This window comes from Gymnogyps californianus, chromosome 11, assembly GCF_018139145.2.
Source record: "Gymnogyps californianus isolate 813 chromosome 11, ASM1813914v2, whole genome shotgun sequence".
NCBI lineage: Eukaryota > Metazoa > Chordata > Aves > Accipitriformes > Cathartidae > Gymnogyps > Gymnogyps californianus.
The window spans coordinates 4505739-4517144 of NC_059481.1; the positions used below are offsets into that span (position 1 = coordinate 4505739).

General features: G+C 40.1%; 1 protein-coding gene across 1 annotated transcript in view; it reads left to right on the forward strand.

The window, feature by feature from the left end:
• Nucleotides 1–9818, forward strand: part of DAPK2 (death associated protein kinase 2) — a 40832-nt gene extending 31014 nt beyond the window's left edge. The window contains exons 6-10 of the mRNA XM_050903669.1: nt 1126–1174; nt 1858–1884; nt 5625–5777; nt 7174–7219; nt 8129–9818. Of these exons, the coding sequence (XP_050759626.1) occupies nt 1126–1174; nt 1858–1884; nt 5625–5777; nt 7174–7219; nt 8129–8761 (908 nt within the window). The 3' untranslated portion in view covers nt 8762–9818. The remainder of the gene's footprint in view (nt 1–1125; nt 1175–1857; nt 1885–5624; nt 5778–7173; nt 7220–8128) is intronic.
• Nucleotides 9819–11406: the final 1588 nt, after the last annotated feature.

Here is an 11406-nt window from a genome sequence, read left to right on the forward strand (position 1 = left end):
GTTGAGACATCTTTTCAAAGTTAAGAAGTGAGGGATAGAGGTAGTTTCAATCTCATTTGTATTAAGGTGACCTACATCTAGAGGTTTACTTTCTTTTTCTGGAATAGGCAAAAGGTGCTTTCTATAAACCAGATGTACTACTCCTGTGAGAGTAAGTTGCTGCCAAATAAATATTTAGAGGCGTAAATTCAGGACTGAGATTGTGAAACCCTGCAAATACAAATTATAATTGTTTTACTTGTTGCCTGAGACAAGTAAGCTCTCTGCGGTAGTACACGGGTACACAATTACATGGGTGTCTTTATCATTGCTTTCTCAATAACACTGCTTTCTCAATAAAACTGACTCACACTGTACACCTGTTGAGTACAGAACCCTCACCTCCCCTTACATTTTTCCACCTCATTCTCATTTTGTTACTCACTGATCGTAATTCTAATCCGTCTCGCTTGGATTTTAGGTTAATCCTACTCCTTTCTACTAGTTTTGATTAGAGCTTTTGGCGTTGGTTTTTGGGGGTTGGGGGATGGGAAGAGAATTGTAATTCGTATTCCAGTTAAACACAACCGTTACAGACATCTTTTTTCATCTCATTACCTCACCTTGGTCTTTTCTCTTGCATGCAATCTTATATGGGGATGTTTTCCAATGAGGAAATGTTTCTTATAAAGATAATAGGGTTTGACGTGGATAGCAATGTAGTCTGGCATGTACTTTCAGCCTTTTGCCCAAGGCCTGTTTCTGTCTGGCCATTAGAAACTAGCTTTAATGGCACCAGTTAAAAACAAAACAAAAGCTCAGATTCTTAGGGGTAAGAGTATCCTTGGGAGGTGAAATAATTTGTTATTTGTTATAATTTGCACTGTGATTAGTATATAATATCTGCTTTACACTTATTCTTGAGTTGCGTTATGCTCCAAGTTACTCTACATAATCTCTTCTGGACACCTGTGAACCTGACTGCCTATCAGGGCTATAAAACTATAAACAGTGCATCCTATAACTACTTTTCCCACCCACCCCCCTCCCTTTCTCCCTCTTGGTAATTCTTGACCTGCTACTCAATTCAGCCTGGTAAAAATTTGTTACCTCAGTTGCTGATGTTTGATTAAATTTTTCTTACAGCTCCAGAAATAGTAAACTATGAACCGCTTGGACTAGCTGCAGATATGTGGTAAGTTTTTAACGGTTTTTTTTTCCCAAGTTGCTCTACTTGTGTGATTTTTCCCAATTTGCTCTGAATAGAATCCATTCTACTGCAACAAATTAAAACCCAAACAAAACAAAAAAGTGCAGTTAATAACTCTTTGTTCTGTCTTTCTATTTTTATGCATTCTTTTTAATTAAAAGATAAGCATTTAATTTCTGCAAAATTACAATGAAAAGCTTTAATGATGGCAGTTGTGGAGTTAACGGTTTGCCACCGTCCACTGCAGAGGAGCACTCTTAAAAGAAAACATGTTCCTGCAGCGCTTGTGACAGCTTTATTTCTAAGAGCACTGCATGCAGAGGAGACCTGTGTACTAATCTGATCTGCTGAGAAGGCAGGCAAAAGAGGTCACCCCAAATAAAACATCCTTGCTTCTATTTCTTTGTATTTCTGGTGTGTACTGTAGTGAATACCTGCTAGAGTAGAAATACATAAAGAGACTTCTAATACCCACATTACTTGAAGTTACATGTAAAATTCACATTTTCCCTGAAACACCATTCCTTAAGAGAGATATTAGCAGTTATCTAAAGCCATGATGGCTCTCCTGCCTGTATAGCAGCTACTATTGACTTTTTCATATTGTGTACCTTAAGAAGAATGCAGGTCATGTAGAACCTCTGCAATTAATCTCCTTTGTTTTTTAGGAGCATAGGAGTCATCACCTACATACTGTGAGTACAAGAGATTCACTCCTGTAGAAGTGTTCCTAAAGCTCTATTGCACTAGTACGAAACAGCTCTTCCCTCTAGTCATTTAGGAAAGGGGCTGCACACACGGGGTGGGCAGTGGTTTGTCTAACGGGCAAATGTTATCCTGCAGCCTTTTCAAGTTTAAAATAAGGGGTAAAAGAAGAGGGGCATTCTGAGCAGATGAAGAACAGATGTCTCTAGCATCACTGGGCATTTCTGCTTCTTATGGGACCTCATCAGCTCCAAATGATAGAGGATGGAAAAGCCCAAGCATATTGGTTGCTCATAGAAGGGCTGTGAGCTACCACTGTGTGGAGAGAATAGAAACAGAAAGTGTAATAGTACCATTTACAAGGTGAGTTATTTCAGGTGAAAACAGAGAAGTTTTAATTTGCTTGTAAAGGCAGCAGTCTAGATTACTATGCATAAATATGGTCATCCATATTAAAAAAAGTGAATTTAAGCTGGGACAGGAGCAGAGAAGTTGACCCTGAGAACTGAGAATTCATCTTACAGGAGAAAAAAGGACTTGTTAAAGCTAGTAAAGCAAAGGCTGGTTGGGAATATCATTGCAGTCAGTAAGCACAAGGGGAAAAAAAAGATACTTTTTAGAAGAAAATGTGTCGACTGGTGACGAATAAATAAAAGTAGGAAATTATGACAAGCTCAGACTCTCAAAGTAATGAGGTTCTGTGGGCATCCTGGGGACAAGCAGTCGAGAGAGTTTTAAGATGGAACTTGACAATTTGTGAAACTGCTTGTGTGGCAATGGATGCATGCAATGGAGGGAGAGCACTCGTTGCTTCAAGAGTTCTTTCCTCTGGTTTGATATGAGAATTACAGAAGTGGTCAGGGATTCTTGGACCTAACTGCTTCCATTGAAATCAAGCTCCTGTGACTGCTGGGGAGCAGCGCGTGGTGGATGCCGCATGCTTGGAAATGTCTCACCCTAAATTCCTACTCTGGGCTTCTGCTGTTCCTTATGACACTCAGAGGACTAACTTGCTGCCAAACGTAAAGAAGGTGCACTCTATTATTAGAGGGATTTGCACTACATGGCTCAGAGCTCAGTACAAGTATGGAGGCTTGAAGGGGAGGGATTATCTTTTCAGTGTGGAAAATAAATGTAGTGGAATTAAATCCACTCTTGGGCTATACCCAAGGCTTAGATCCTAAAAGCTGTAAAAGAGCTATGGTCTGAGAAATCAGTCAGTGCAACAAATTCCCTTCTGTCCTGTGGTGCAGAAAAAGACAGGGATACTGGTTGAGCCCAAGCTCAGGTAAAGGGGTTTAAAATACCGTCCAGACCCTTGCTTTTCATCAGCACTCTGGTCTTTAGTGACATGTGTACTTGACAGGACATTAAACTTTGTAAATTGCTGTTTATGTGTGTTCATAAACGACGAGAGGAGAACTTGGGAGTTGAAGATAAGCAGGTGGGAATACTTACCATGCGATCACAGTGATGCACAGACAGCCAGGTGCTCCGGAGGTTTTTCTGTTGCATTGAGAGTTCTGTCCTGGGGGCAGAATAATGAAGCGGGTTTCTGTACTGTATCCAGCGTAGAAGATCTGTTTTACCCGCTTGGCTAGTAATGATTGCCATAGTAATTAAGGTTGAAAATTGTCTCCCTACAAATGATCAGGAAAAAAAGAGCCTGCTTTTTATGATGGGAGGGGTCAGCTTGCATGATATGTTATGTACTAGGAATTTGTATGCCTTTAACTAGTATTGCCTGTTAATTTTAAAGCCTTTTGTTCTGAAGAATTCTGAATAAATGGGGTGTGTTTAATGATACCACCTACTTTAGCAAACATGGCAGCAATCAAATGGATGCCATCGTCAGGTGTAGAGATCAAAATGCCTACAAGCCCTTAATTCAGTAACCAGTGGAGTGATTCACTGGGTTGTAAGGGCAAAGCCTTTATTACTGAGGTCTGCTGTTAGATGTTTACAGGCACTGAGTCAGGATATGACAAAAATAATTTGCATTAGGTGTTAGGATTTGAGAATCCTCCCATTTCACAGACCTCAAAACTGAGTCCCAAAGAGGAAAAAAAAAAAATTCAGAGGAGAATAGAGCACTGTTGTCTTTGGCTTCCAGCGAAGGGCCAGAAGGTGGAATTACAGCTGCTTCATGGCACAGTTTTAGGAAAGGGAAAAGAAACCAAGGCTCTAGGGCAGGTTTCCAAGCTTTAGTTTTGGATCAACGCCCATGGTCTGTGGCGAGGTGCCTGCTTGTAGCCTTCTTTGTGGCTAACAGAAATGGAACAAAAGCTTAAGAGGGAGTATGTAAAACCTGTTAAGAAGTGAGATTGACTGTGGCTTATGGGGTGAAATTTACTGCATCAAAGACAACTGGAGGACCTCATTGATGCTGCCTTGCTGTGTCAGCTGTTTTGGTGTCATTGTATGATTGTAGAGGGAGAGGAAACACTTTGTGCACTCAAATGTTTATTCTGTGGATAAAACCATGTGGTAGCTGGGGACTGGGCTGAATGGCCCTGGTGGTCCCATCTAACTTTCTGCTTACCTCCAAATTCCCAGTCAACATGGTAGTGGCAATACAGACAGGGTAAAAGGTCTGTAGAGCAGGATCATGTAAGCAAGCAGTTTAGTATTCAAAACCTCAGTTTAGATCCCAGGAGTTTGCTGCAGTCCTGTTTTGAGCCTGCTGCGTCCTGAAACTATGCTATCAAAGCCAGACATAATAGATAAGCATAATAATAGCCCAGAAGATTTTAAAAAAGGGATGAGATCAATTTCCTTAGTATAAATAACATTTCCTGTAAACCAGACGTTTGCAAGTCAGCATCCCTGTGGATTGGGGGAGGGAAGGCAGCGCAGGGCAGGAGGAGTCTGCAATGAATCTGTTCTGACACTTGAGTTTTATGGAGCAGAGGTAAATAGTCATCAAAGATGAAGGTCGTCAGTCACAGCTGAGAGATAGGCAAAGCAGGAGGAAAGCTTTTTCTGTCTAAGTAAAGATGGCTGAATGGTATTTTATTATGATGATGTCTCCATTATATCCTTGCAGTTGGAGCAGAGTGCCAACAGAACAAAATTTTGCATTGTTCAGAAACAGTTGGATTTTAGTGCAGCCAAAGCCCTTTTGTTTGTTGATTCCTTTTAATGAGCAGCATGGCCCTACCTCTCTGGCGGAGTTGGCCCCTAGGCAAGGCCACGCACCTGACTTCCGATCACACATTGTATTTTGGTTCTAGCTGACAAAAGTCTCTTGGCTGAACCCACTCTGCAGGGAACTTGTCAGTAGCTTTGCGGACAGAAAAGCAGTAGGGGCGGGGCTTTTCCTACCCAAAGAAAATCTATAGAAACAGAAACACTACTTTTATCTGCTTGAAGCTGATAGAAGCTTCTGCCTGGTAGTGTTTGTGGGTTCACAGGGATAGAGACTCTCCTCAGCTGAAACTTTTTCTAGTTTGATTAGCAATGACTTCATTGAGACTCTTAGGAGAGGAGAATCTGTGCATTTCTATCTGTGTGCACACATTAGTGCTGCACTAGAGACTTTCAAGATGACTCTGACTCATAACCATAGATGTAGTGAGCCAAAGCTAGACCTGTTATTTCCCACGTGGCATGGCTGCTACAACACAAGATCCACAAATGTCCTGAGAGTATATTACACAGTCACTGTAATTTCATTAGGGGACCTCTGCTGTTTATTTTTCTGACTGATTCTTCTTTCTGGCTTATCTAGGCTTAGTGGTGCATCACCTTTCCTTGGAGAAACTAAACAAGAAACGCTTGCCAACATCACAGCTGTGAATTATGAATTTGATGAAGAATTTTTCAGCAATACCAGTGACCTGGCAAAAGATTTTATTCAGAAACTCCTGGTGAAAGATACACGGTAAGTAAAAATTCAGAAAGATCCATTTGTCTCTAAGATAAACCTGCTGAAATGTAGCCTGACGAGTAATCTGCAAAGCTTTCCTTGCACTATGTATTGCCATTCAAGAGCAAGACAGGAGGATGCTGCTGTGCCCCTAGTTAATCACTGCACCCAGAAACCCTAAGAAAAGGAACCAAATCTCGTCAGTTAAATTTCACTTTCAGGACTGAGTTCTCACCTGAGACAAGCTGGTACAATAGGGTGTACGTGAAGGGCTGAAAATGGTGTGCAAAATCTCTAGTTCAGGGTAACTACCACTCCGATATTTCAGTCTCTTATGAACTACTTGCAAGGAGGTGACATGATCCCAGAATATTATACTGGTGGTGCAAGGGCAGAAAAATCTTCACATGCGCTCATAGTGGAATTGTTCCTTAAGTCTCCCTGCATCTGTTGCAATCACCTAGAATGTGCATGACAGCTATGCAGATCTTTATTGCCAGTTTACAGGAACCACAGATCTTTTTTTAGTTTTTCTTGCTTTTCATGAAGTGCAGGCAGAAGTAGCATCTCCTTCCCCGTAACCCTGTTTGTCCTGGAGGGAAGTCACGTCATTGCAGTTCTTTCTAATGGCTTCATTAGGGGAGAAAATAGGTATTAGAGAGAAAGAGGCAAGCTGTTTGGTCAAGATTTCTGCAAATCCTCAGGCCTTAGAATAGGCTGGAGTAGGTGGGGTTTGATGAGAGATTTGCACAGGTCTAGCAACCTCCTTTTAAGAAAGGACGAGTCAGTGATATTGATATTTGTCCCATGTCCAGAGGCAGTCCCTACACAATGCTGTGTTTCTACCTTTGATTCTCAGTGCTCTTAATGTGCTGTTCACCAAACTGCTACAATGCAGAAGGAAGTTAGGATTGATCAGGTTTGATTAGATTTGAAGTATTCCTCTCAGAAATGTTGCTTTCAGGAAATGGCAGCTCCTGCAGTGATGTAATACCGTGTTCCAAAGGACAGTTTTGGTATAATTAATGTTGTATACCTTGATTCAGACACAGTTGTATTAAAGGTGTACAGAAAGAATTTATTTTCTAAGCATGTAGGATGAACAAAACAAAGTAATATTTTATCACTTTTTATGGAAGGGTACACAAAAATACAGGTAGATTTTGATCAAGTAAAAATTAAAATTGTGTGGAGTGAGGACAGCTCCTTACTGAAACTTAGAAGAGTTACTAAACTACACACAAGCAGTATGCCTCATGGAGAAACATAACCCTGAAATTTGAGAGTTAGTCCTGGCATTATCTTGATAAATGCTTCATATGAAGCCTGGGAGAAGTGCGGGTCAATGGACTTGTGTACCAGGTATTTCTCATTCACGTCTGTGGGGTTTTTTTGTGTTGTTGTTTTTTAGGAAACGGCTTACAATTCAGGAAGCTCTGTCTCATCCGTGGATAACGGTAAGACTGAATAAAGAGACAGATCTTGCTTTTTACCATGAGCAAAGCAGAGATGATATTCTCACTCTTATTGGTGTGTTAAATGGAAAACGGCCCTCTAAGTACTTAGTGACCCTAGGTGTCTCAAAGAGATGTATTGGGAAGAAATTGGTTGGGTCTGACTAAATCCTTGGATTTCTGCAAATGGCTTCTTTTATTATCATAACTTTCAAAAAGAGGGTGACAAAGCTTTGATGTTTGTTGCACATTAGTGTCCCACATTAGACCGGGCTTTGCATTTTTCCATCCTTCTTCTCTGTTTGCACGGACGTATACTACATGTTGGATTTAGTGCTTTCTTGAGTGGCGAGTTGACTACAGCCAATGTGGAAAATATAATTTTTCTCAAGATATAACTGCTTTACCAAGTGTGCCGATTTGCTTACATTTGTGTGTCTGTATTTATTTTTTCATCATAAACATTGCTTGCTTTTGTGGATAAGTCTTTTATTGAAAATACATTTAGCTAATCTCAGCATGACTAATGAAGATGTTTGAAATTCAGTTTTTGCTTTGCATTGCACAAAACGTTAACTGGAGTATTTTCAGGATTGTTGTTTTTCCTCTTACAAATATTGATAGCTTTGAGACTGTTAACTGCTAAAAATTAACATGAAAATAAATTGTGGCCTTGTTATTTACACTTATCACATTGGAATGAATGCACATCACTTGTCACATTCGGTTTTGGGTTTGTGTGTTTGGGTTTTTCTCTTTTAATCAAATGCATGGAGGAAAAATCTGTGGGAGCAAAGAATCTCCCAGCATTGTGGAAGTTCAGGCTGCATCCTTTGTGTCGAGTTTTTTAATTACTGCACTGTCTTGTAAAAGTTCAGTAATATTGGTTCCTCTGTCTTGACGACTCACCAGCTGAAAGAAGAAACAAAAGTCCAAGAAAACAAGAAGGTTGAGAACACACAGCTGAAGACAAAACGCCTGAGAGAGTACACCATAAAGTGCCATTCGAGTATGCCTCCCAATAATACCTACATCAACTTTGAGCGCTTTGCCCAGGTAGTAGAAGACATTTCACTCATGGAACGGGGTTTCAGCACTTTGGCTGCATCCCACGATTCCTTGCAGGAGGACATTGATGCTCTGGTTTCCATTTATAACGAGAAAGAAGCTTGGTATAAAGAAGAGAATGAAAGTGTGAGGCACAAGCTGTCTCAGCTGAAGTATGAATACCGTAAAATTGAATCCCTGAAAAGACATCTACAAGATGATATCAAGACTGTAGGCGCTAGTCTTACAGGCATAACCGGGAAATATGCTGATCTGCAGAGTCAGTATGAATCTCTCAGTCAAGAACTTTCTGAGGAACTCAAGTGGATACAGGATTTAATGAGTAGTTTTCAACTGGAAAATGAAGCCTGTGTGAATGGAAACTTTGACTCTGTTTTCAACAAAGATGTTAATGAATCGCTAATGGAGCTGTTAAATAGATCTCGCTGTGAAGAATTCCTTGCAGGGTTGAATCTTGATGTAGCAGAATCAAATTAGTAATGTTGTAGATCAGGTTAGGTGCAGAGTTTGCTGCCTGTTTCAATGTACAGCAGTTTAAAAGGTTTTCAGTGCATAGATTCTACACAAAAATATCACCTAGAACTAAAATAGAAATTCTGCTGTGTTGCACGAGATGCTGACCAAAACCATAAACTCCCAGTGGTTTGTAGTGTTGAAGTTTTTTCCCCATGTTTGGTGTCTGAACTTACAGGAACTAGATTATCACAGTGATATGGACACATCTAACCCTACAGCCTTTTGCATTGCCTGTATCATACTTCATCATGTTTTACAGTTCCTGAAGATTATTAAGTAATTAACTTGGAATAAAGAGTGGGTCAGTCTGTACTTACTAGAAGCTGGGTGCCTGGAAACTAATAAAAATCTCATGATAGCGTCTTTGGTTGGATGAAGGAAACAGTCGTGTAGACCTGCTGCAGGCAGTTCTATAGACCATACGAGAGAAACGTTTGCAAAGGTTAAATCTGTCCTGTAAAACAAAGTAAATGGTGTAGTAATTTAACCTTTAGCTAGTACTGTGGAAATTGTCTATGAAATGGCTGCTGGTAAGAAAAGTTAAGATTATTTTTTAGGCCAGTCATGCAGGGTGAAATCTTTTACCGTCAAAGGTGTTAGCTGTTGATTAATCCTTTAGTTTAAAATTTAGCTAAGTTTCTTGTCCTATACCAAAGAAATCCTATTCAAAAGACACAACTGGGAACTTGAACAGATCAAATAACTGTGTATGTAATTTTACAGTGCAAATATTGTGAGTGATAAGTGGTAACATAGACCTCTGGTTTGCTTTCTACAGTAAAGAAGATGAAAAAGCTACAACTAATTTAATCTGTGGTGTGGGATTTGAGACTAGTGTTCTTGCTGTGAAGATTTTTTTTCTTAAGTTTTAGAAAGTAAAAGAAAAGCTGGCCCAAACTTGAATCATGCCCTGCTGTCTTGTATTTCAAAGAACTCATTTGATTATACTGTATTAATATGCACAGATGTACCCATCTTGTTTTTGGACACAATAAATAGTTATTTATGCAGGATGCAATTGTGCCCTGATGGTGTAGTTAGTGACTGAAAAAGAGATGTCAAGCTTCTGTGTTCTGAAAAGAGTTGCCAGCCTAGGTTCTGCAGCTAGTTTACAGCCCCTTTGCTTAGCTGTATGAATTTGCTGCAAGGTGACTGTTAACGCAGCTACAAGAATCAGTGAGATAGTAGCCAGGCATCCCTGCATCACTGCTCAAGTCCATCTAGAGTGGATCTTTATATATGTATTAGAGTATGTCTTTCACTGCCCAGCCTCCTTCCTCGTTTTCCAGAGAAGTTAATGACCTAACTAAATTGAACTGTTGTTGTTTATAACATTATTAAGAATAACGTTTCCTACTTTGAGATAAAAAGATAAAAACATACTGTCATCCAATTTGTGTAGAGTACAGTGGACCCATCACTGCCATGTCCTCATAAAGACGTGCAGAGGCTGGTGAAAATTCAGAGTTCTGAAAACAGTTATTCAATAGGGGTATTGTTACTCCTGTCATTGTGCTCGGTGGAGGATGGAAACTGGATGTGCTCTCTGTGGCATCTTTCTTTGCACGAGAAGTAAAATTTTCAAAAGCTTCAAAGTACTGTAGATAGCCAGGAGAAGTCCCTAGCAAGCTGGTGTTGATGGTTGGGGAGAATTGGGCTCTACTGTGACAAATAGTATTGAGAATTTTACATATGTCCATTTTTTATTCTCAGAACACTTCAGTCATCACTTCTGCAGGTTCCTTTGAGCTGGAAGACCCATGAGATGCTGTCCAGGGGAACCGGAACACAGGATTTTTTACAAGGGAGAGAGTTTCAATTCTTAAAAAGTAACTTAAAGCTTAGTGAGAGTTAATATCTGCAGAAAAGACTCTCAAGAAAGAGAGTCTGCCTTTCCTCAGCCATGATCTCATATTCTCTGTTCATGTAGATTTTCTTTATGAACAAATGCACTGGCACGATGAGAAGGAACGTGAAATGAGGCCACTCTGTTCCTGGGCATGTTTGGGGGAGGTTAATATTGTTGTGACTCAGTCCTTGAGGCTAGTGCTCTCTGAGCTGAAGGAGGTCACTGACATACTGCTTTTGAGAAGATATTCTGATGATTGAGAAAATGACAAGGTCACTGGTTTGCAGGCTACTTAGAAATTGAGAGGCAGTTGTTAACTGTCTGGAGTACTGTAAAGTGAGCTATTTTGATTCAGCAATGGTTCTACTGCTGAAAGGGCACTCAGAAATCTTTCATGATGATTGTACAGCTGACATTTAGCCAGTGACATTTTTTCCACTTCAAGTTGATTTCTACTCAGTGTTTTGTTGCACCGTGCTAGCCATTTGCAGCATGAGGAAATGATATTTAATGCTTAAATGTCCCAGTTCTGTTGTATGCCAATGGTGTATACATCTAAATGAGAAAGAGGTCTAGCTGATAGCTTGGCTTCTTGAATTACTGCTGAGATATCTGCACAAATGCTGTACCTACAGCGTTCGATGAGAAAAGTGAATTTGTTGTCTCATAAACATTATCAATTATTTTGCTGAAAAAAACGTTTAAATCCTCACTGATGTGTTTTCCATTGTCCTTTGGTACTCTTGCTTCTTCAGGT